This window comes from Macaca nemestrina, chromosome 2, assembly GCF_043159975.1.
Source record: "Macaca nemestrina isolate mMacNem1 chromosome 2, mMacNem.hap1, whole genome shotgun sequence".
NCBI classification, from domain to species: domain Eukaryota; kingdom Metazoa; phylum Chordata; class Mammalia; order Primates; family Cercopithecidae; genus Macaca; species Macaca nemestrina.
Genome location: NC_092126.1, coordinates 183,229,943 through 183,254,477, shown reverse-complemented (window position 1 = coordinate 183,254,477; position 24,535 = coordinate 183,229,943). Strand labels below are relative to the sequence as shown.

Below are 24,535 nucleotides of genomic sequence, written 5' to 3'. Positions count from 1 at the left end.
AAAAGCATTCCTATTTCTCCACAGCCTTGCCAGCATCTATTGTTTCTTGACTTTTTAATAATCGCTATTCTGACTGGTGTGAGATGGTGTCTCATTGTGGTTTTGATTTTGCATTTCTCTAATGATCAGTGATGTTGAGCTTTTTTCATATGTTTGTTTGGCCGCATTAGTGTCTTCTTTTGAGAAGTGTCTGTTCATATCCTTTGCCCACTTTTCGATGGGTTGGTTTGTTTGTTTCTTGTAAATTTGTTTAAGTTCATTGTAGATTCTGGATATTAGACTTTTGTTAGATGAGTAGATTGCAAACATTTTCCCCCATTCTGTAGGTTGTCTGTTCACTCTGATGATAGTTTCTTTTGCTGTGCAGAAGCTCTTTAGTTTAATTAGATTCCATTTGTCAATTTTGGCTTTTATTGCAATTGCTGTTGGTGTTTTCATCATGAAGTATTTGCCCACGCCTATGTCCTGAATGCTACTGCCTAGGTTTTCTTCTAGGGTTGTTATGGTTTTGGGATTTACATTTAAGTCTTTAATCCATCTTGAGTTAATTTTTGTAAAAGGTATAAGGAAGGAGTCCAGTTTCAGTTTTCTGCATATGGCTGGCCAATTTTCCCAGCACCATTTATTAAATAGGGAATCCTTTCCCCATTGCTTGTTTCTGTCAGATTTGCCAAAGATCAGATGGTTATATAACTGTGGTCTTATTTCTGACTTCTTTATTCTGTTCCACTGCTCTATGTGTCTGTTTTGGTACCTGTTACCTGTTACCATGCTATTTTGGTTACTGCAGCCTTATAGTATAGTTTGAAGTCAGGTAGCATGATGCCTCTTTTTTTTTCTTCTTTTTTCTTTTTATTTTTTCTTTCTTTCTTCTTTTTTTTTTTCTTTTTTTTTTTTTTTTTTTTTTTGAGATGAAGTCTCATTCTATTGCCCAGGCTGGAGTGCAGTGGTGAGATCTCGGCTCACTACAACCTCTGCCTCTGGGGTTCAAGCAATTGTCCCGCCTCAGCCTCCTGAGTAGCCAAGACTACAGGCATGCACCACCACACCTGGCTAATTTTTGCATTTTTAGTAGAGATGAAATTTCACCATGTTAGCCTGGCTGGTCTTGAACCCCTGACCTCAGGTGATCTGCCCGCCTTGGCCTCCCAAAGTGCTGAGATTACAGGTGTGAGCCACTGCACTCGGCTGTCTTTTTTTTTTTTTTTTTTTTAATAAAATTACCTTTCTCCATTGTATATTCTCTCTCCATGCTCTCACTTTAAAATGATGAAAGGTATTTGTAATTTTAGTTTTTATCGTTGATCTACTTTCAGTTGGCTACACTCTCATTCTTATAGTATCTCTCTACAGGGCAGGTGGGGCATGGCCCTCTTAGGGGAGTTCTCACAAACCTGGACACATACTATCAAGTGTCATGATTGGCAGTGGCTTCTTGTATTTCAGCTTATATTTGAATTTAATTTTCATAGGAGGCAATTCCTTAATCCAAGGAAATGAAACTAATGATAGAATTTCAGGTACCAGTGACAACTGTAAGGGAGCTTTTAGCATAATGTTCCGTGGACTTTTCTGTCTTCTTCTAGGTGCTAAGGTGGAGGAGTTGTAGAAAGGCAGCGGAGAGGAGTGGTCAGGAGCAAGTGCTCTGGAGCTGGCCTCCTGTGTCCTTCATTTACTAGCAGCATAACTCTGAGCAAGCTGCTTGAACTCTCTTTGCCTCCAGTTCCCTACATGTAAATGGGATTGGTGATCATAGTACAGATCTCATAAAGGTGCTATGAATATTCAATAAGTAATGTGTATATATAGTGCTTTGGACAGTGCCTAGTACCTATTAACTTATTTATTAAAATAGTAAGTTTTTTTTTAATGCTAAATGTATACAGTGTATACATTTAGAAAAGGAGAGGGGACTTTATTTCCTGTAAAGCTTATAGCCTGCAAGGTGGCCATCCCACAGCCTGGGAAGCATAGCCTCCAGAAAGACTGGAGACAGACACTTCAGAGGAGGAGGGGTAAGGGGTAGGAGCTTTATGCTGAACAGGTTGGCTAAACATCCATAGGCAACAGCTGATAGGAGGAGCTATGAATATTCTTGAAGGTGATCCTGACACAGTTCTGTGGACACAGGAATTTTGAACAAACATGCATGTAGCATGTATGACCCATGCTCACTTTGGGATGGAGACTTAACATTTAAATATATTACAATTAGGCCCTATTCCTGAAAAGATCTTCTCAGGGCAGGAAGGTGAGTGAGTGTGCAGCCCCCATAAACCGGCTAGGACCAGTCCATGGTTGGTAGTCTTGTCAGGAGAAAGTTATTGAAATCAGTCTCTTGTCCAATCAAAACTGTAGTAATGGCTGGTGGAACAAGAGAATCAGCTAGTCAGCATGTGATGGAGCTACAAATTGTTTTAATGCTGCATGTGTCAGAGCTGGTGCTTGTTTAGCTGCTAGAGGAAAGTAAAAACCTTGTGGCAGTCAGAACATGGTTTATTCTTTAAGTGTAGGGGTGCACGACTTAACCCTTGCCTAGCATGGCCTTAGGTTCTGTTTATAATTAGGTATCTTATTGCCACAAAGACTTTATTCTGTCAGTGTTGTGATCTCTATTTTAACATTAATGCTGGTCAATTGTTGTGTCTAAACCATACATGACGGGGTACAATGAGGCGCATCTGAGCTCCTGTCCTGTCATGGCTCGGAACTAAGTTTTTAAGGTTTTTATGGAATCCCCTTGGCCAAGAGGGGGTCTGTTCAGTTGATGGGGGGCTTAGGATTTTATTTTTAGTTTACATACCTAATAAGATGCTTTCTCTCTTTCCATCTCCTCCCTCTGCACCTCCTCCTCCTCCTCTGTCAGAGGTGTTGACACTTGGAAATTTTTTTCCAGATGCCTTCAGTTAATTACTGCACAAAATTCTAGAGTTTTTCATTTTCCGTTTACTTCATTGTCTTTCATGTTTCTCTTTTATATTACAATGGGAAGATCATTGGTAATTTTATATTGAACACTGGCAGGTAGCATATGTTCTGTTATGGACTGAATGTTTGTGCTTCCCCTTGCCCATTCATATGTTGAAGCCCTAATCTCCAATGTGATGGTATTTGGAAATGGATCCTTTGAGAGATAATTAGGGTTAGATGAGTTCATGAGGGTGGGGTCCTGGCCTAATGGGATTAATACCCTTATAAGAAGAGACATCAGAGAGCTTATTCTTCCTCTCTGTCTCCCAATGTGTGCATAAAAAAAAAAGCAGACATGTGAGGGTGCAGTGAGAAGGAAGCCATCTGCAAGCCAGGAAGAGAGCCCTCACTAGGAACTGAATTAGCCAGAGCCTAGATCTGGGACTTCCTACCCTCCAGAACTGTGAGAAACAAATTTCTGTTGCATAAACTACTCAGGTTATGGTATTTTGTTATGGCAGCCCAAGGTGACTAATACATTTTCATAACAAGCATCATCACTAGAGAGTGGAGAGCTAGTAGGGAAAACATTATTATACATGACCTAATTTAATGTCATTTGGGGTTATGATCTCAGAGGCATATGGTTTAGATGGGCTTAGTTTGGCTACTGCAGCTTTGGGATGAGTAAGACAAGTCCTTGAATTTTGCTTTAGGAAAAGATTCCAAGTGCCTGAGGTGTGAAGTGTTATAAGCTCACAGGAGTTTCTTCTTATAGCTCTCGTCTAGCCACTGTATGACTTGTGATAGGGTGTTGATGACAGTTTTGCATTGATTTAGTGTGTAATAGTGTGACCAAGCAGGGTCTGTTCATTTCCCCAATTAAACAAAGTTATTTTACTGATTAGTTTAAAACATTGTTTGACTTCCCTGAAGGATGTATAGTACATGGCTACTAAGCTTATCTTTATTATTTCTAAAAGAACTATCATTTTACCAGTTGAACATTTGAATGTTTGCCCTGATAGTGTTTCCATGTATAGCTAGTCTACTCATTTGTAGTCCTCTGGCTCTGATGATAGCATGAGACTACGTTATAAAATACTCCTCATATAAAATTCTTTTAGATGAATTCCTAAAGACCTATAGATTATTATTACTAACTTTATAATAGAATTCTGTTTAAATTGGCACATGGTTAAAAGTCACATTTACAGGCAGTTTCACATGGAAATAGAATGAAGTTGTTGCTGTTGTTAAAGATAAAGGATTTAGTACTGCTAAGCCAGGAACCAGATGTCACATGCTTAGGCATGTCACTTTATCTCTCTAATAAAGTCACTAGTCACATAAGTCTTAGGCAAGACTTAGTCTCACTAAGATGCATTTTCCTCATCTGTAAAAGGGGAAGAATCACTCCTTGTAGACTTTATTCTGAAGTTAGCTATCAAGGACATGGCCCCAGAGTGCCAGGCACATACTGTGCACTAGGACTCAATATGGGTCTTATTATCCCAGCACCTGGATCTTTCTCATTATGTCTCATCATGCTGTTAACCATTGACTACAGGGTGGAAGGGATACAATTGAAGGGTGATTGCAATTAAAGCCAAAATAAAGAACATCAAGTAGTTAAGCTCTTGAGGTGAATATATTACCTAACCAATCTCCCTCTCCCCACCTTTCCTTTTAGGTTTATTGGCACTTTAAAAAACAGAAACAAAACAAAAAAAACCCTTTCTTTTTTTAGATCTGTTTTAGGCTCAAAGCAATATTGAGCAGAAAGTACAGAGATTTTCCATAGCCCTCATACTCCCAGATATGCATACCTCTCCCATGATTAACCTTCCTGACTAGAGCAGTACATTTGTTCCAGTTGATGAACCCACACTGACACATCATTATCACCCAGAGTCCATAGTTTACACGTTAGGATTCACTCTTGCTGTTGTACATTTTATGGGTTTGTACAAATGTATCATGGCACGCACCTACCATTATAGTGGCACACAGAATAGTTTCACTGTCCTAAAAACCAATTTCTTTTTAAATGAGAACTAATGACTTGGGGATAGAGAGTGCATGGGATTTTCTTTGATGGAGATTGTTGTTCTGGGACCACAGGGGAAAGAGTCATGCTGTTTGGAGCACTCTAATTAGGAGAGTCGGTGTACAGGGCAGTCATGTCCCTCAGTCAGTGCCTGCTGCAACGCGGTAGCCCAGGAGCCCAGGGTGAGCTCAGAGTGTGAGAAGGTAGCAACCCAGGTTCTACAGCATGATTCACAAAGTAGGGGATAGATAGGTGAGGCTATTTTAAGCCATTTGGGACATTGTTTTAGGTCTTATTGAGGAAAATTACCTTAGGAGGTCATATAAAATTCCAAAAATAGAACTCGCATAGCAAGTAAACATTTTTAAAGAGGAAGAGCTTCTCCATGTCCTAATTACAGTTCTCTTTTAAGCTCATTTTCTACAAAGTCATATGCCAAAGCAAAGAGACAAACTGGAAAATCTATCTGCTGTAGGGAGTTTTAAGTACACACTTTATGTTGTGATCAAACTCTTGCCATGCCATTCTTTTTAGGCTCCTTAACGGAAAAAGACATTTGTACAAACTTCCATTTCACTCCCAGTTGCAAAACTTTTTTTTTTGTTTTGTTTTGTTTGTTTTTTGAGACGGAGTCTCGCTCTGTCGCCCAGGCTGGAGTGCAGTGGCGCGATCTCGGCTCACTGCAAGCTCCGCCTCCTGGGTTTACGCCATTCTCCTGCCTCAGCCTCCTGAGTAGCTGGGACTACAGGCGCCCGCCACCGCGCCCGGCTAATTTTTTGTATTTTTAGTAGAGACGTGGTTTCACCGTGGTCTCGATCTCCTGACCTTGTGATCCGCCCGCCTCGGCCTCCCAAAGTGCTGGGATTACAGGCGTGAGCCACCGCGCCCGGCCCCAGTTGCAAAACTTTAAGGTATTGTTTTTTTTTTTTTTTCCTGACAATATCATACATGCTACCCAGATATAACTGTGAAAAATACTTAAAAAAAAAAAAAAAAAAAAAAAAAGGAAAAGGAAGAAAACAATAGCACACCACAGAGAAAACCTTTGGTAAGAGTTTGATATGTTTTCACATTATCAATCTTGGGATATTGCCCTACTTGAAATCCCTCAATGTCTCCTTATTCCAGCTCTCTTGGCTCCTCTTGGTCCACTGTGCTCCCCAGCACCACTATGCCAGCAAGCTTCTTCCATGGCAGTGGATCTGCCCATGTGGTGCTCATCTCCAGGCAGAAAGTAGTCCTTGTCCTCCAACCCTTGCTCATCCTTCAGCTTGTAGCTCAATCGTCACACATTCACAGAATTCTCTCTGGATCCTTCTTCCTTACCCCCCTAAGACCCACCCCAATATATATAGGTTTACCCCATTCTACCTTCTCATTGCACCTTGAACTCCCCTTTAAAGCATTTATCCAAGGATGCAGACACATGCCCTATTTGTTAAACATCTATCTCCTGTGCAGATGCAATCTCTAAGAGACTGTTTTGCTCCCCATCCTATCCACAGCACCTACTACCATGACTGACCTATTTAGTAAATGGACTAATATATACAGATTTATCTTAGGTATCTTAGCAGCTTTACACATCTTTAACCATATTTCTGATTATTTGAGAATAAGTTTCTAGGTATGCATATCTAGAAAGATATGCATATGTTTGCCAGTGCTGCCATAACAAAATACCACACACCGGGTGGCTTAAACGGGAGAAATTTATTTTCTTACAGTTCTGGAGGCTAGGAAGTCCAAGATTAAGGCTTCTTTTGGGGCCTCGCTTGTTTGATTGCTGATGGCTGCCTTCCCACTGTGATTTTCCATGGTCTGTCTTCTGTGAGTGAGCAACTCTGTTGTCTCTCTATGTGTTCAAATTTCCTCTTCTTGTAAGACACCCGTCAGATTGGATTAGGGCTCACCCTAATGGCCTCATTTTACTTAATCACCTCTTTAAAGCCGTATGGCTAAATGCAGTAACATTCAGAGCTGTTGGGGGTTAGGGTTTCAACCTATGATTTTTGGAGAGATATAGTTCAACCCACAACAACATACAATGGCTGGATCTAAGGAGGGGAATATTTTAAGCTTATTATTTTTTCTTTTTTACATCTTCTTGGACACCAATAGTTTAAGCTTCTTAGCACATATTTCTCAAGGCTTCCTAAGAAGGCTGCACACATTTATAATCCCATCAGTAAGGGATGATAGTTCCTGTCTCCCTGTACTCTTGCCAGTGTTGGCATTGTTAAAACACATTTTTTTTTTTTTTGCTAACCTGAAAGGTAAAATATTGTTATTTTATTTTACAGAATCTTTGACTGCTAATTAAATATTAACATTCATAACCATTTGGTATTTCCTTTTCTTTTATTCTTTATACTGTACATTCAATATATATTTAATGAACCCATGCCATGAACAAGGCAAGGTGCTGGGTACTAGCAGAGAGTAAAGCATAGCCCTTGATACGATGCAGCACACAATCCAGTGGAGAAGGGAGGTACTGAACAAAACTACCCAAATTATTAATCACAGTTGTGATAAGTTTCCCAGAGGAGAAGTACTGGAACCCAAGAGAGCATCTGGCAGGAACCTGAACCAATCAGAGACGTAGAAAAGACTTTCTGAGGAAATGCAGTTTTTGCTGTGACTGAAGGATGATTAGCCATTAGAAAGATGAGGGAGAGGCCGGGCGCGGTGGCTCAAGCCTGTAATCCCAGCACTTTGGGAGGCCGAGACGGGCGGATCACGAGGTCAGGAGATCGAGACCATCCTGGCTAACACGGTGAAACCCCGTCTCTACTAAGAAATACAAAAAATAGCTGGGCGAGGTGGCAGCGCCTGTAGTCCCAGCTACTCGGGAGGCTGAGGCAGGAGAATGGCGTGAACCCGGGAGGCGGAGCTTGCAGTGAGCTGAGATCCGGCCACTGCACTCCAGCCTGGGCGACAGAGCGAGACTCCGTCTCAAAAAAAAAAAAAAATAGAAAGATGAGGGAGTAGGGTCGTGGATGAGGTCACTGGCAGGGAGGAGCCTGTGCCAGTGCCTGCACTACACAGGAGCAGGTGAGTTTAAGAGAAAGATCAAAGACCAGTGAGAAAGGAAAGGTAGAAAAGGAAGACTAGTCTAGAACCTTGGGGAGCCCCAACAGCTATGAGCTGACAGAAGGAAGAAGTGAGCACGTGTCTAAATCACAGTGGCAGCCAGATCAAAGGGAAAGCAGGAGGGTGCGGTGGTAGCAAGCAAGGAAACAGTGTTTTCAAAAGGCTCCTGTGGATAACAGAGTTGAATGCTACTGAATGACTAAGATGAAGAGCAAAAAGTGCACAGAATTTGGCAACATGAAGACCAACATCCTGATCAAAATTAGCTGTGGGTGAGGAAGCTGGACTGGAGTGAGTTGAGTGAGTCCGAGAAATTGAGAGAGCAAGTGTCATAATTATTTCAAAAAGTTTGGCTTGTCTAAACTGTCTGTCCTTTGCCCATTTTCCAATTGTGATGTTAATGATTGATGTCATTATATTATATGATCTCTTTTTATGTGTGTGAGATGTACTGATGTATCTCTAGGATATTTATTAAACATTAGCAATATATAGCACATTTTTTAAAGTTCATTTTTTCACCTGTAGTTTAAATTTGTTTATGTTGCTTTTAATACATATTAGCTTTATATATATATATATTTTTTATTTTATTTTTACTTTTTGGAGACAGAGTCTCGCTCTGTTGCCCAGGCTGGAGTGCAGTGGCGCAATCTCAGCTCACTGCAACCTCCTCCTCGCGGGTTCAAGTGATTCTTGTGCCTCAGCCTCCCAAGTAGCTAGGATTACAGGTGCCTACCACCACACCCAGCTAATTTTTTTGTATTTTTAGTAAAGACAGGGTTTTACTATGCTAGCTAGGCTGGTCTCAAACTCCTGACATCAGGTGATCCACTCACCTCGGCCTCCCAAAGTGCTGGGATTACAGGCATGAGCCACAGTGCCTGGCCTAGCTTTATATTTTTATATAGTAAAGTTGATTTTTTTACTTATGACTTCTTCCATTACTCTTTTACTTAGAAATTGTTTCTCCATGTGGCCGGGCGCAGTGGCTCAAGCCTGTAATCCCAGCACTTTGGGAGGCCGAGACGGGCGGATCACGAGTTCAGGAGATCGAGACCATCCTGGCTAACACGGTGAAACCCCGTCTCTACTAAAATAAAAAAAAAATTAGCCGGGCGAGGTGGCAGGCGCCTGTACTCCCAGCTACTCGGGAGGCTGAGGCAGGAGAATGGCGTGAACCCGGGAGGCGGGGCTTGCAGTGAGCTGAGATCCGGCCATTGCACTCCAGCCTGGGCAACAGAGCTAGACTCCGTCACAAAAAAAAAAAAAAAAGAAATTCTTTCTCCATGTAAAAATTACATGAATATTTACTTTTATATTCCTTAAACATTTATGGCTCCATTAAAACATTTACAAAATAATTTGGGGATATATTTTTACATATCAACTTAAGGATTGGCATCTTTTGTTTTAGTGTTCTAATGATGGAGTAGTAAGCAACAAAGCTAGTCTCAGGATGTTCTACTTAACGTTTTAACCAATTGACTCTGCTGCCTCACTGTAGGAGAAAAGTCTTACTGATCAAGAAAATGTGAACCCTGAAAATCTGAGACAGGTCTCAGTTAATTTAGAAAGTTTATTTTGCCAAGCTCGAGGATGCGCAACTGTGACACAGCCTCAGGAGGTCCCAACAAGTGCCCAAGGTGGTCAGAGCACACTTTGGTTTTAAACATTCTAGGGAGGCATGAGACATCAATCAACATATGCAGTATGAATATTGGTTCTATCTGGAAAGGCAGGACAACTCAAAGCAAGGCAGGAAGACTCAAAGCTTGTGGGGGCTTCCAGGTTATGGGTAGATAAGAGACAAATGGTTGCATTCTTTTGAGTTTCTGATTAGCCTTTCCAAAGGAGGCAATCAGATATACATTTATCTCAGTGAGCAGAGGGGTGACTTTGAAAGAATGGGAGGCAGATTGGCCCTCAGCAGTTCCCAGCCTGACTTTTTGCTTTAGCTTAGTGATTTGGGGCCCCAAGATTATTTTTCTTTCACATTTCCCTCCTTTTTTTTAAATACAATTTTTTGGAATAAGTATTTTAGAAGGAAATGAGTCTCTGGTCTCAGGTTTCATCTGCTCTCTCATGGATAGAATGGTTGTTTATTCCTAGACAGGTAGGTTCCACTGCTCTCTCATGGATAGAATGGTTTATTCCTAGACAGGTAGGTTCCACTGCTGTCTCATGGATAGAATGGTTTATTCCTAGACAGGTAGGTTCCACTGCTGTCTCATGGATAGAATGGTTTATTCCTAGACAGGTAGGTTCCACTGCTCTCTCATGGATAGAATGGTTTATTCCTAGACAGGTAGGTTCCACTGCTCTCTCATGGATAGAATGGTTTATTCCTAGACAGGTAGGTTCCACTGCTGTCATGGATAGAATGGTTTATTCCTAGACAGGTAGGTTCCACTGCTGTCTCATGGATAGAATGGTTTATTCCTAGACAGGTAGGTTCCACTGCTCTCTCATGGATAGAATGGTTTATTCCTAGACAGGTAGGTTCCACTGCTCTCTCATGGATAGAATGGTTTATTCCTAGACAGGTAGGTTCCAAGTTGTTAGGCAGGCTCATTCTTAGCGAGTTGTGAAGTCTCATGTCCTGTGAAGAGAAAATAGGAGGAGGAAGGAAGAAAAACAACAACAAACAAAAGAACAATTCTGGAATATCAATATTGGTCACATTACTCTGAAGTCCATACATCAGTAGGAAGGTATGAAAGTGGCTTATATATGTAAATAGGTTGCTGTTATTTTCTTCTGAAGTTTAAGTTGTCTAGCTTTGGTTTGCAGGGCTTTATGAAAGCATGGCCTGGATTTTGGTGACTCCAAATGAGAAAAACATGGGAAAAATGGAAAACATTGTTTTGAAGACTTGTAGCCAAGAAAATTTAGAATTTGGTCCAAAATGTAGAAAAGAACAAAAATTGGAAAACATTAGGCAAGTCTAAAATCTAACAACAGGTATGCTATAGTTTTTGAAACAATTTTTCTCTCTCCAGTTTCCCATTTTTACCAAAGACAAATCATGGTAGGACTGCTTTGCTTTATTATACTTGGCCTAATCATTTGTGTACAGTTCAACAAGAGTAATTATTTTTTACATAGGCTTTTAAGTTGGCTTTGATGGAACTTTGTTCTATAGAAGGAATCTCTGTTCTATAGACTTTTTTTAAAGGTGAGCTGAGTTGGTTGATCCTCTCCTCTTGAGGTTCTAAGATAAAACCTGGGGCTCTTAGGCCTGTAAGAAGGTTACATTCTTTACTTACCACAGGTCAGGAACCCTGTACAGGAATTGTGTAGACAAGTTTGAGGGCAGTTTTCCCCAGGGACTTTTACTGGCTTTGTAAGTCAAGTTTGATTCCCTAAAGGAAAGCACACCATTCCAGTCAAAGCCTTGGTAAAATAACAAGTTTCTCCAACTGTGTCCTGCTGTAAATGAAAACAGATTCTTATTGCACTTAGGCAAATAACTGTATTGCCGTAAGTTAAGAATACTCACAGTTTCCAAACTCCGGAGAAATCAGGTAGAGAGAAAACAAATATGCCCCACATTTTGTTCATGGGAGTGTACTTAACTCAATTATTAAAACCTATTGTAAATAGCTTAAAAGTTTTCTTGACTCTGAAAAACAAAACAAAGGCTCAGCAAAGTTTTAAGCAAAAAGTTAAAAAAGTTAAAAAGATTACTTCAGACTTCTATTATTAGCAGTTAATTCCTGGTCTGCTTGATAGTCATACACATTTCAGCTCTCCATGAGTCCTGACGTCTTTCTTCTATTCTGATGTCACAATCTCCAAAGTTATCAGAAACCTGCATTCAAGAGCACCTGTTAGAGTTTTATAGCTGATTATAAAACCACCTTCTAAAGAGGACCAAAACAAGACAACAATTGTCCATGGATGACAAAAAACTTTTAGGGCAGCCATAGTTAAAGACACAATTGACAAGGAAATTTGTTACTTCTGTGGCACACAATAATTTAACCTAACAATTATAATTATTACTGATAATGTCCATTAAGTCATATTGGAATTATAGGAGTTTCCCATAATTTTGGAACACATACCAATAACATATTTATAGAAATACAGCCCTAAGAAAACCAAACACCATTTTATATTTGACAGTGCTTCCTGTATAATTGTTATGCCAGCTGAGCCAATTATGTCATTTTTGGACTTTAGGGAACCTATTATCTTAAAGGACTGATTGGGTCAGAAAAAGACATAATTTATTATTTGATTTGGAAAGTTCGTCAAATATCGAAGGTTTAAAACACTTGATATCACAAAATAGGATCGCAGGTCATTATAAAATAAGTCATTTCATTTAACTAAAGTGATAAAGGATTTTTTTTAAAAAGTGAAATCTTCATTCTTTGAAATAGGAGACTTAATTTTCCAAACAATAAGCCCTAATAAAAACTGCATCAAGCCAATTACATTTGTTTTTCAAAATGTTATAAACAATCTATAAAATTTTAATCCTGACTGTAAGATATAACTTCCATAAGCCTTTTAAAACCTTTATAACCTTCATTAAGGAGTTGGCTAATGCTTCAAGAAATCCTTGTTAATTTGACATAGGGGCCCATAAGCTGGCCTTGCATCAGTGTGCCTTTGACACTGATTATTGACTTATAGAGAAACTGGCCAGGTGCAGTGGCTCATGCCTGTAATCCCAGCACTTTGGGAGGCCGAGGTGGGCAGATCATTTGAGGTCAGGAGTTTGAGACCAGCCTCACCAACATGGTGAAACCCCATCTCTACTAAAACACAAAAATGAGCCAGGCATGGTGGTGGACACTTGTAATCTCAGCTACTTGAGAGGCTGAGGCAGGAGAATTGCTTGAGCCCAGGCAGCGGAGGTTGCAGTGGGCTGAGCTTGCACCACTGCACTCCAGCCTGGTAGACAGAGCGAGACTTTCTCTCAAAAAAAATTATAGAGAAACTGAACTTATTTTCTCTCTCAAAATTGTCCCTTACAATCTCACACACCCACCTCTTCCTTGATAGTCCCCAGGCCTTGAGGAGTTGAATAGCTTTAATTTCTGGCCCTGGGTCTCAGGAATGCAGTTTATTTTGATTGGCATTTTCTACAGGGCCTGAAGATAGGGCTTTAGTTGCTGTCAGCGTTTAACATTTAACAGGACTTGGTTTCCTTTTTAGACCCAGGAGTCAAAGCCTGTAACTCAGTGACACAAGTACTTTAAAAGTGCATAAACAGAGATACACGATGTTAAGAACCTTAAATAAAAAACATTTTTAATCTCAGTTCTTTTTTAGCAAACCAAAACCTAATAATATTATGACAACTTGATCGTATAAAAGTTTTTGGTATTTTAAAAAATATATTTAGAAAACCCCATCATCTCAGCCCAAAATCTCCTTAAGCTGATAAGCAACTTCAGCAAAGTCTCAGGATACAAAATCTGTGTGCAAAAATCACAAGCATTGCTATACGCCATTAACAGACAGAGAGCCAAATCATGGGTGAACTCCCATTCACAATTGCTACAAAGAGAATAAAATACCTAGGAATCCAACTTACAAGGGATGTGAAGGACCTCTTCAAGGAGAACTACAAACCACTGCTCAATTAAATAAAAGAGGACACAAACAAATGGAAGAATATTCCATGCTCATGACTAGGAAGAATCAATATCGTGAAAATGGCCATACTGCTCAAAGTGATTTATAGATTCAATGCCATCCCCATCAAGTTACCAATAACTTTCTTCACAGAATTGGAAAAAACTACTTTAAAGCTCATATGGAACCAAAAAAGAGTCCGCATTGCCAAGACAATCCAAAACCAAAAGAACAAAGCTGGAGGCATCACGCTACCTGACTTCAAACTATACTACAAGGCTACAGTAACCAAATCAGCATGGTATGGGTACCAAAACAGATATATAGACCAATGGAACAGAACAGAGGCCTCAGAAACAACACCACACATCTGCAACCATCTGATCTTTGACAAACCTGACAAAAACAAGCAACAGGGAAAGGATTCCCTATTTAATAAATGGTGCTGGAAAAACTGGCTAGCTGCATGTAGAAAGCTGAAACTGGATCCCTTCCTTACACCTTATACAAAAATTAATTCAAGATGGATTAAAGACATAAATGTTAGACCTAAAACCATAAAAACTCTAGAAGAAAACCTAGGCAATACCATTCAGGACATAGGAATGGGAAAGGATTTCATGACTAAAACAGCAAAAGCAATGGCAACAAAAGCCAAAGTAGACAAATGGGATCTAATTAAACTAAAGAGCTTCCGCACAGCAAAAGAAACTACCATCAGAGTGAACAGGCAACCTACAGAATGGGAGAAAATTTTTGCAGTCTAGTCATCTGACAAAGGGCTATTACCCAGAATCTACAAATAACTCAAACAAATTTACAAGAAAAAAACAAACAACCCCATCAAAAAGTGGGCAAAGGATATGAACAGACACTTCGCTAAAGAAGACATCTGTGCAGCCAACAGATACATGAAAAAATGCTCATCATCACTGGTCATCAGAGAAATACAAATCAAAACCACAATGAGATACCATCTTGCGTCAGTTGGAATGGTGATCATTAAAAAGTCAGGAAACAACAGGTGCTGGAGAGGATGTGGGGAAATAGGAACACTTTTACACAGTTGGTGGGAGTGTAAATTAGTTCAGCCATTGTGGAAGACACTGTGGTGATTCCTCAAGGATCTAGAACTAGAAATACCATTTGACCCAGCAATCCCATTACTGGGCATATACCCGAAGGATTAGAAATCATGCTACTATAAGACACATGCACACATATATTTATTGTATATATACCTGAAGGATTATAAATCATGCTACTATAAAGACACATGGACACATACATTTATCGTGGCAGTATTCACAATAGCAAAGACTTGGAACCAACTCAAATGTCCATCAATGATAGACTGGATTAAGAAAATGCAACACATATACACCATGGAATGCTATGCAGCCATAAAAAAGGATGAGTTTGTGTCCTTTGCAGGGACATAGATGAAGCTGGAAACCGTCATTCTCAGCAAACTATCACAAGGACAGAAAACCAAACACCGCATGCTCTCACTCATAGGTGGGAATTGAACAATGAGATCACTTGGAGAGAGGGTGGGGAACATCACACACAGAGGCCTGATGGAGCATGGGGGCCTGGGGGAGGGATAGCATTAGGAGAAATACCTAATGTAAATGATGAGTTGATGGGTGCAACAAACCAACATGACACATGTATACCTATGTATCAAACCTACACATTGTGCACATGTACCCTAGAACTTAAAGTATAATTAAAATAAAATAAAATCCTTTTGTTATGTCTTACACAGACCATTCATGACATGCTTGGATTTTCTGGTTTGATCTGAGCATCCTTCTTTCTTAAACAATCAGTCATTTTACTCTAGGACTAAATTTACCATACAAGAGTCTTTCTCCTATGAAATTATTTCTCTTCAAGCTTTCTTACAAAGAAACTCCCTCTTTATTTTTATAACTTTTTTTTTACATCTCTCTTGTTTCCTGTTACCTTGTTTTATATATGACCTTTAAATAAGCTTTGAATTAGACAAAAATTGTTCTTCTCTTTTAAAATAACACACCTTTTCTTTAAGAAAGAATGTTTTCCTACAAATATATTTTTGTTGGAAAATACCCAAATAATGAAATATCTATTGTTTAATTTAACTTTAGATTCTAAATTATGACAGGTTTGTCTACAAGTATTTATCCCATTACATTTACCTAATCATTTTATTTTAATTGTTTACCTGGATTATTTATGAAAACTGTAATAATCATCATTTAAAGTTATGGAACCACCATTGTAAGATTATAGCTGAGACAGTGAAAAAGATTGAACTTCACTGACTCCATCTTGCTTTTAACCTCCTTTTAAGTTTGTCCTTGTTTATTCCTGGGCATAGGCTGAACTAACTTTGGGAGGAACTTAGTTTATAATTTAGCTTTGAAACAAAGACAATAACAGTCCTTTGCCAAAACAAACCTCACTGCCTGTGGACTAGACTGCCTAAAGTCACAAGATGAGAAGTTATGGTAATCTTACTAAATTCACAATGTAGCTGTTTTTATTAAACCAATATCATTGTCAAATTATTAAATGTTACACAAGTAAAGATCATTCTGTTTTTGGCTGGGTTTATAGTTCTGTAACCCCTATGTCAAATTTTGTCACCTTATAGTATTTGGTAGGGATAAGCATAAAATTACTTGATTAATAAATGCAAACAAATATGTATGCTGGCAATTCTTAAAACATTTCTAGTATTATTTTACCAATAATTTTAAAGTTAGCTTACTTATTAAAGGTTTTACTTAAGTTACATAAAGTTGAAAACACATTTGACTAGTCTTTTCTATTGTCCTGATAAAGTATTGATTCAAGTGCTTTTATTTTTCTTTAAACCAATTAATTAGAGCTCTTTTATATATTTTCAGTAGTGAAACACTGTGTCCACAACACATAAATACATAGAGGTATTAGGGATGCTGAAAGAAGTACATCTTATAGATTCATAAAAACCGTTGTTTTTTTTTTCCTATCTTAGACATTCAGATTCTTGATAACCTGTTTCACAACCCTAGGCAGTTATCAGCTAAATAGCTTTAAGTTTACATATTAAAGGAAGCAACTCAGGTGAAAAATCTAGTAGCAAAACTTACATTGTAAGGTATGGAGAATAAAAGTCTGGTATGCTAGAGGAAGATTAACAATGGATGTCAAATAAAACATAAAATTATAAAAATCTATTATAGGATTGTATAAGGAGACTAATTTTATTTACATAGGGACTACCTATCTTTCAACTGGATGTCTGAGCTTTGGGCAGAGCCCACACTGAATCTTGGCTTTCCAAAAATGGAGAATTGTCCTGAGGCTAGCCCATGTGATGTTTTTACAGTGCACTTAATTTTTTTTTTTCAATAAAGACATTTCTAAGTGTCTAAATACATTCTTCTTTACAAACCCAAGAGCATTCTCTGTTGCAGTAATTATTTTAGACAATAAATCAGGTGACAGAATACAAAAGCAAGCAGTTTAAAAGCTGAGACAAACTTGTCTGTTTACACTCTTGTGGTTCCATAAGGAAAAACAGGTTTCTCCCCCAAAGGGAGTCTGGCACCTTCTCTGTTTTCGTTAAAGAACCCTGGGCTATTATATACTATTTTAGGTCTCTCATGCAGCAGAGGGTGCAAGAGAAAGGAGAGACAGCAGAAGTAAATGAAGAAAACAGGATTCAGTCAACCGTGAAGAAAAAAACTTCTGCTTAAAAAAGGACAAGGTCCTAGGAGACAAAACAAACAAACAAACGTACAAAAAGAAAAACAAAAAAACAACCAAAAACATGAAGGCCTTTTAAATACAAACACACACACATACACATATACACATACATCTTCAATGTTAGCTTTTAATTAAGCTTACTTTAATCATTGAGCTCCTTAAAAAAAACTTTTTAAATCTTATTACCATATTTGAGCTAGGACAAATTACAATTATTTCAGAAGTACCAAGTATCAAACCAGAAAGGGCTTTATTTAAGAAACAAAACCCAGGCTGTCATGGTGGAAAAAAGAAGGCAGGACCTTAGCTATCAAACTGCAATGTGGGGTGACAGCCATTGCTTTCAGTTTGGCCTGGATAGCAAAAAGATGGCCTTGTTATGTAAATAAAGACTCTTAAGTAGTCAAAGTAAAAAAATCTTTCCTTTTTCTATTTTTCCTTTTGCTGGCTGTTTTTCTCCCCCTACCATATCACTTTTTTGGTGGGAACATAGCCACTTCAGAGGCCTTATTCCCCATAGTTTTGGAAATTTCCTTTTGATTTGATCAAGTCAGGTAGAGTTGATCAAACCCAATGGGAAAAAGACTGAAACAATAACAAAAACAGAAACAAAAATAAAAAAACAGTTAAACAAAACAAATGATGGCACAACTTATATGGTCACTGAGTGCTCTAATGGCAAAGAGAAATTAATGCCAGCTGGAACTGTGTATTAATCTTTTTTTTTTTTTTTTTTTTGAGACGTAGTTTCGCACTTCTTGCCCAGGCTGGAGTGCAATAGCGCGATCTCAGCTCACTGCAACCTCTGCCTCCCGGGTTCAAGCTATTCTCCTGCCTCAGCCTTCCGGCTGGGACTATAGGCACACACCACCACGCCCAGCTAATCTTTTGCTGTTTTTTAGTAGAGACAGGGTTTCACCATGTTGTCCAGGCTGGTCTCGAACCCCTGACTTCAGATGATCCCTCTGCCTTGGCCTCCCAAAGTGCTGGGATTACAGGCATGAGCCACTATGCCTGGCCTGGATGTCAATCTTAACTTTAGCCAAGACAAATGCTAATTCAGTTCCTTACCTAGGGATGGGTCTCAGGCTGTGGACTGCTCTCTACCATCCTAACAAGCAGGAAAAGAAAAAAGCAAACACCTCATCTTCCCTGTTGGAAGCAAGCTCAAACTCCATAAAAGTTACCTGCCTTCCATCATCATGGAAACAGGAAATCTTGCCTTCCTTGTTGGAAGCAAGTAAAACTAAACTCCAAAAAAAAAAAAAAAAAAAAAAAAAAAAAAAAAAAAAAAAAGGAGAGAGAGAGAGAGGAGTTGTACAGCAAAATAAACTTTAGATCGAGACCAAATTTTGGGAGATCAGGGACTCTCTGGAGGGGGTGCTCTCAGACCTCAGCAAATTGTCCTATTGGTTTGAGCCATAGAGTTAGCTCATGCTGGTACCAAGCACCAATAGGAGATTTGTCAAAGGTCAAGGGCATCTCCGCTCAGAATCCCTTCATGGTTGCCAAAATGTGAACCCCCAAAATCTGAGGCAGGTCTCAGTTAATCTAGAAAGTTTATTTTGCTAAGGCTGAGGATTCATGCCCATGACACAGCCTCAGGAGGTCCTGACGACGTGTGCCGAAGGTGGTAAGAGCACAGTTTGGTTTTATACATTCAAGGAGACATGAGACATCAATCAACATATGCAAGATGAACATTGGTTCGATTTGAAAAGGCAGGACAACTCAAAGCAAAGGGTTTCGGGAAAACCCAAAGTGGGCAGGGGGCTTCCAGGTCATGGGTAGTTAAGAGACAAATGGTTGCATTCTTTTGAGTTTCGGATTAGCCTCTCCAAAGGAGGCAATCAGATATGCGTTTATCTCAGTGAGCAGAGGGGTGACTTTGAAAGAATAGGAGACAGGTTGGCCCTAAGCAGTTCCCAGCTTGACTTTTCCCTTTAGCTTAGTGATTTGGGGGCCCCAAGTTTTATTTTCCTTTCACAAAGAAAACATATCAATTCAACGTGAGATTCATTTAGTTAGTAGTTTATAAACATTCTGCCTCTGTGCTAACATTGCACAGTCCTTTTATATTGTAAATTTTTTCATTCTGTATTCTCAGCTTCCTGTGCTTCCCAGAATTCCATCATCTGACCGCCATCCTAGAAGGCATTCTCATGAGGACCAGGAATTCCGATGCCGATCATCTGACCGTCTTCCTAGAAGGCATTCTCATGAGGACCAAGAATTTCGATGCCGTAGCCATGTGCGGGATTACGGAGAATACTCAGAGGACGGGTCATTCAAGGAGCCACTGGAATCAAAAGGCAGATCCCATTCCAAAATTGAGAAATTTTCGGAGTCCTTTGAACGACAGCTGTGCTTTAGAACCAAACGTTCTGCCTCTTTGGTATGTAGCAGAGCTACTGAATATTTAAGCCACTTTAGAAAAGGAAACCCAAAGGTTTTGTCCTCTTTAACATTGAGGGGAACAAATGTAACTTCTTCATTTACAGCTTAGTAATAAGATCTTTGAAAAATGACATTCAGTTTAACACAACCCAGATTGAATTTTTGAAAATTATTATTTGTAATTGAAGACATCTGGCATAGGAAGAGTTCCTGAAACATTTTTCTTACCAAAGTCTTCTAGTTTTTCTTTTTTTTTTTTTTTCCGAGATAGGGTCTCACTCTGTTGCCCAGGCTGGAGTGCAGTGGCCTGATCATGGCTCACTGCAGCCTCGAATTCCTGGTCTCAAGTGTTCCTCCCACCTCAGCCTCTTGAGTAGCTGGGACTACAGGCATGTGCCACCATGACTGACGAAATTTTAAACTTTTTTTTTCTAGAGACAGGGTCTTGTTATGTTGCCCAGGCTGCTTTCAAACTTTTGGGCTCAAGCAGTGCTCCTGCCTCAGCCTCCCAAAGTGCTAGGATTCCAGGTGTGAGTCACCACACTCAGCCCCCTAGTTTCTTGAGCCTACTTTCATCAACCTTATTATAAATAATTGTAACTCATTCTCCTTTTACAATTTGGGGGAAAAAAACTGCCCCTGTGGCTTCTCTCCTTTCATATTTAATCCTCTAGCAAATAGTCCATGATGGTGTTTTGTTCTCCTATAGTTAAAAAACACAAGAACGACCAAACACTGTCTAGTAAGTATCCAGGAATAGGAGTGGGCTAGGTGCTCACGGTGATGTCATGGGAGTCTCAGTAAAGTAAAAGGAAGAGACAGACATGAAATGGGGGGAAGTATAGAAATATAGAAACTCCACTCATGATGCTAAACTTGATAAATAAAGTAATAAACTAAAGATCAAATAAAGTAATAAACTAAAGATCAATTAATGTTTCAACTCTGCAGCATGCTCACTGACTGGCCTTGAGCAAAATGCTTCTTTTTTGTAGGTCTTTGGTTTTTTGTTTCATTTTGCAAAACCGGAATAATAATGGGTTGCTGCCGTGTAGTAGACAAAACAAATAACTGAACCTAAGCGTAATGACTCCTGGTTCTGGAGCTAGACTCTGAGTCCACTGGTGAAGATACTTGAGTGCTTTGTGTTTCATTGTCCATCTGAGCACGGTGCTGTCTATCTAGCAGATTAACTGTTGAGACTCACTGTGCATCTTTGCCTTACAGGTGACACCTTACTTTTGCTCAGAGTGACCCTGTATCCATATGGGTTCCCTTCTGTAGGCTGCTTTCTCCACCTGATCAGAAGAGGAACAAGGAAGGGAAAATAGTGGACAGCTGTCGTTTTACTGTATCTAAACCTTATTATTAAGAATTCTTATAATCCCAGCACTTTGGAAGGTTGAGGCCAGGAATTTGAGACCAGCCTGGGCAACATAGTGAAATCCTGTCTCTATGAAAATTAAAAAAAAAAACAAAACTGCCAGCCATGGTGGCCTGTACCTGTATTCCTGACTGCTTGGGAGGCTGAGATGGGAGGATCCCTTGTGCCCAAGTTTGAGACTGCAGTCAGCTGTGATTGGAGCCATTGTACTCCAGCCTAGGCAACAGAGCAAGACTCTCAAGGAAAAAAAAAAAAAAAAAGAATTGCTGTTTTGCTTTTTTAAAAAAATACTGTTTGTTTTCATATTGTCTCAGGCTTAGAGAAATGTTGCAAGAATAGGACAAAGAATTCCCATACACCCTTCACCTAGATTACCTCCAAATGTTAACATGTCCATATTTGCCTGCACTATCTCTCCTCTTCCCATCTCCAAACACAGGCACAAGAACTTTCTCTGACATAAACACAATACAATAATTAAACTCAGGAAATTAATACTGATATAACACTATTATCTCTAATTCATAAACCTTATTTATATTTTTTGCCAGTTGTCCCAATAATATTCTTTATAGTGAAATTTGAAATCATGTGTTGCTTCTGATGTTCATGTTCCTGTGGTCTATTTTACCCTGGAGCACTTTCTCAGTCTTTCCTTGTCTTTCATGACATTAGCTAATATTATTATTATAATCCCTAGAAGTGTATAAAGTCATTTTGCTTAAAAAGATCCTCATCGTATTATCTCTAAAATATAAAATATGCTTGTTGCATTCATTTTCCACGTTCTTCCTTTTGAGTTCCAAGATACTTAGGGAAGCATTTTCTACTTTTTAAAATCGAAACTCTTTTTCATGGTTATATATAATAACTAGAAACCTGTTAGGAATTTATAAAATTTTTAAAATTTGCACATTATATAACTAATTTTAATTTAAATATTTTATTTTATATCAGTTTTTAAAGAGTACTTTATAAAATCTTAATGCAAAATTAGAAATTCAGAACATATACAGATACACTTCAACTTTTCCCTATTTGATAATCTACACGCTTTCCTAAGGCTAACTACATTAAAAAGTGTTATTTTTCAGCAAATTTAAAAATGATTTATATCGTCTTTTGTTTGGGGACCAAATATATACTAATACCTAGATTTAAATTTTACATAGTTTGACATCAAAAAGAACCAGAAACTGTTTCTGTGTCCTGATCATGACCAACAATGTTAAATTCTTTCATTTTGATATTTAAAAATTCAGTCGGCTTATTTTGATAATTTTCACATTTAGCATCTAAGTGGTGTGATAAAATGTATTTCCGAGCGTTATTTACAAGCATTTCTCAGATGGTCTTTAATCATCACTGTATTTTCTCTTTCTTATACCATTTTGGTAAGAGACCTTAATGACTGCATTAACACTGTAGAGTGGCTGACACCACTGTGTTAAACAGATAGATGCCTCAATAACTCTCAGCCAGCACGGCTGAGCACGCATGACCTTGCTCATGTGACCGCCACTCACCACTGCTTAACTTCACCTGATAAACACTAAGGGGTTTCCCAACATTTCTAGTTTGAATAGGAGAGGAGTAATGGTTTTGCTTGTTTATTTTTTAAAATAGAAGCATAAATAGATACCGTGGCCACATTTATTAATGCCATCGTTTTGATAATTCCTTTGAAAGGCACCCTCTGGCCATACAAACTAAAGAAGCAACCCCCCACCCTCCAGTAGGTCCCTATCACTCTGTTTACAGTTATCATTGCACTTATCACTGTGGATTATTTTTTCACTTCCTTTTAGGCTTATTGATGACTGTCTGTATCCCTCCACCTAGGTGTAATATCTAGGAAGTAGGTCTATTTAGTGTTATATCTCCTGATCCGACAACAACAGTATATGTTCAATTAATCAGTGAATAATGTGGAATCCTGGGGACACATATTGGGGGTTGTTAATCTGGTTGGGTGTCATTCCTTAACACTTCATTCTTCCCACAGTCCTCACATTAAAATTTAGTGAAAACTCTACTATTAATATAATTTAAGGGACTGAACACAGAGCGCTAAGAATCATTCCATGTGTGATCTCACTTGACACTTTCCTTTTCAAAAAGCACCAGGGGATTGTTAATTTCATCGTGCCATGAAATCATGCCCCTCAGTATGTTCAGAGACAAAGAGTCACAGGTGTGTGCGGGTTGTACTTCCTTCCCAGACCATCTGCTGATGCCCAATCCCCTCTATTCTTTTCTTTGTGACCAAAACCTTTAGCAACATCCTTAGGTTTATGCTAATGTATTTCTGGAACCAAGAGGTGGAAGTCTGCTAAACCATCAGGGCTTTCTCTGTGTCTGATTATTAAGAGAAATGTGGAGTGTTGTCAGCTGTTTGTGCATTTTTACCTGTTTCTGCTCTTTCCCTTTCAGGGACCTGAAAGCAGAAAGGAGAGAAATGAAAGAGAATGCCTGAGGATGGAGATAAAATCCCGAAAGAAAGTAGAGGAAGAAAGGAGCTCTAGGAAAGAAGAACATGGAGAAGCACACATGGCTCCCCTGTTTGAAAAAGGGCCTGAATAATACTCTGCTTCCGCCTCATGACATCAGATGCTAGTTTTGGTTTTTTTCTTTGAGCCCTAATTCACCATTTCAGGATGTGGACGGGGGCGGGGTTGGGGGTAAAAACAGCTATAAAAAGCAACTGCAGATGCTGAGTGACTGCAGTGGGCAGGGTAGGTAGCTGCTCCAAGATGACTTGCATCATACCCCAATTACTGCTGGCATCTTAGTTGAGAGTATATTCTGCTTGGTTGCCTTTTTATGGGAATAAAGAGAATAAAAGGTATTTTAATAGAATAAAGAAAAATTTGAAAACGTAATACAAGGTATTTAAAGAGCCACCCACGTAGCTTTACCAACCCTTCTTACACATCAACTCACAAATCATCTTAAATAAAAGTCATTGGTATGACTCTTGAGTTTACTTTCTTGTCAGAAGTAATTATGTAAGTATGTCTAATGGCCATCATTTAAGGAGAACTGGTAATTAACCTGCCAAGTACTATGCTGGATGCTTTAATGCATTATGTAAAATAAGCTTCACTACTCTGAGGTGGGACCTTGTATTAGTCAGGATTCTCCAGAGAGAGAGAACCAATAGGATAGAGATAAAGATAGATAGATAGATAGATGGATAGATATATAGATAGAGAGATGATAGATAGAGATAGAGGTAGAGATAAATAGGAATAGAGATATATGAGAGGGGATTTATTAGGGGAATTGGCCTACATGATTATGGAGGCAGAGAAATCCCAACATAAACTGTCTCCAAGCTGGAGAACCAAGGAAGC

At 39.0% G+C, this 24,535-nt stretch overlaps 1 protein-coding gene and 1 long non-coding RNA gene across 3 annotated transcripts in view; one reads left to right on the top strand and one right to left on the bottom strand.

Moving 5' to 3' along the window:
• LOC105477479 (leukemia NUP98 fusion partner 1) overlaps nt 1–24,153 on the top strand; it is a 53,001-nt gene extending 28,848 nt beyond the window's left edge. For both annotated transcript variants that reach the window (XM_071092520.1, XM_011733993.2), the window contains exons 3-4: nt 19,506–19,793; nt 23,613–24,153. In XM_071092520.1, the coding sequence (XP_070948621.1) occupies nt 19,506–19,793; nt 23,613–23,762 (438 nt within the window). In that variant the 3' untranslated portion in view covers nt 23,763–24,153. The remainder of the gene's footprint in view (nt 1–19,505; nt 19,794–23,612) is intronic.
• On the bottom strand, nt 10,526–11,676 carry LOC139362081 (uncharacterized). Its single transcript, XR_011620395.1, has 3 exons — nt 11,559–11,676; nt 11,326–11,421; nt 10,526–10,658 (listed from the first exon to the last, which is right to left on the bottom strand). It is a non-coding gene; the product is annotated as an uncharacterized lncRNA (long non-coding RNA).
• Nucleotides 24,154–24,535: the final 382 nt, after the last annotated feature.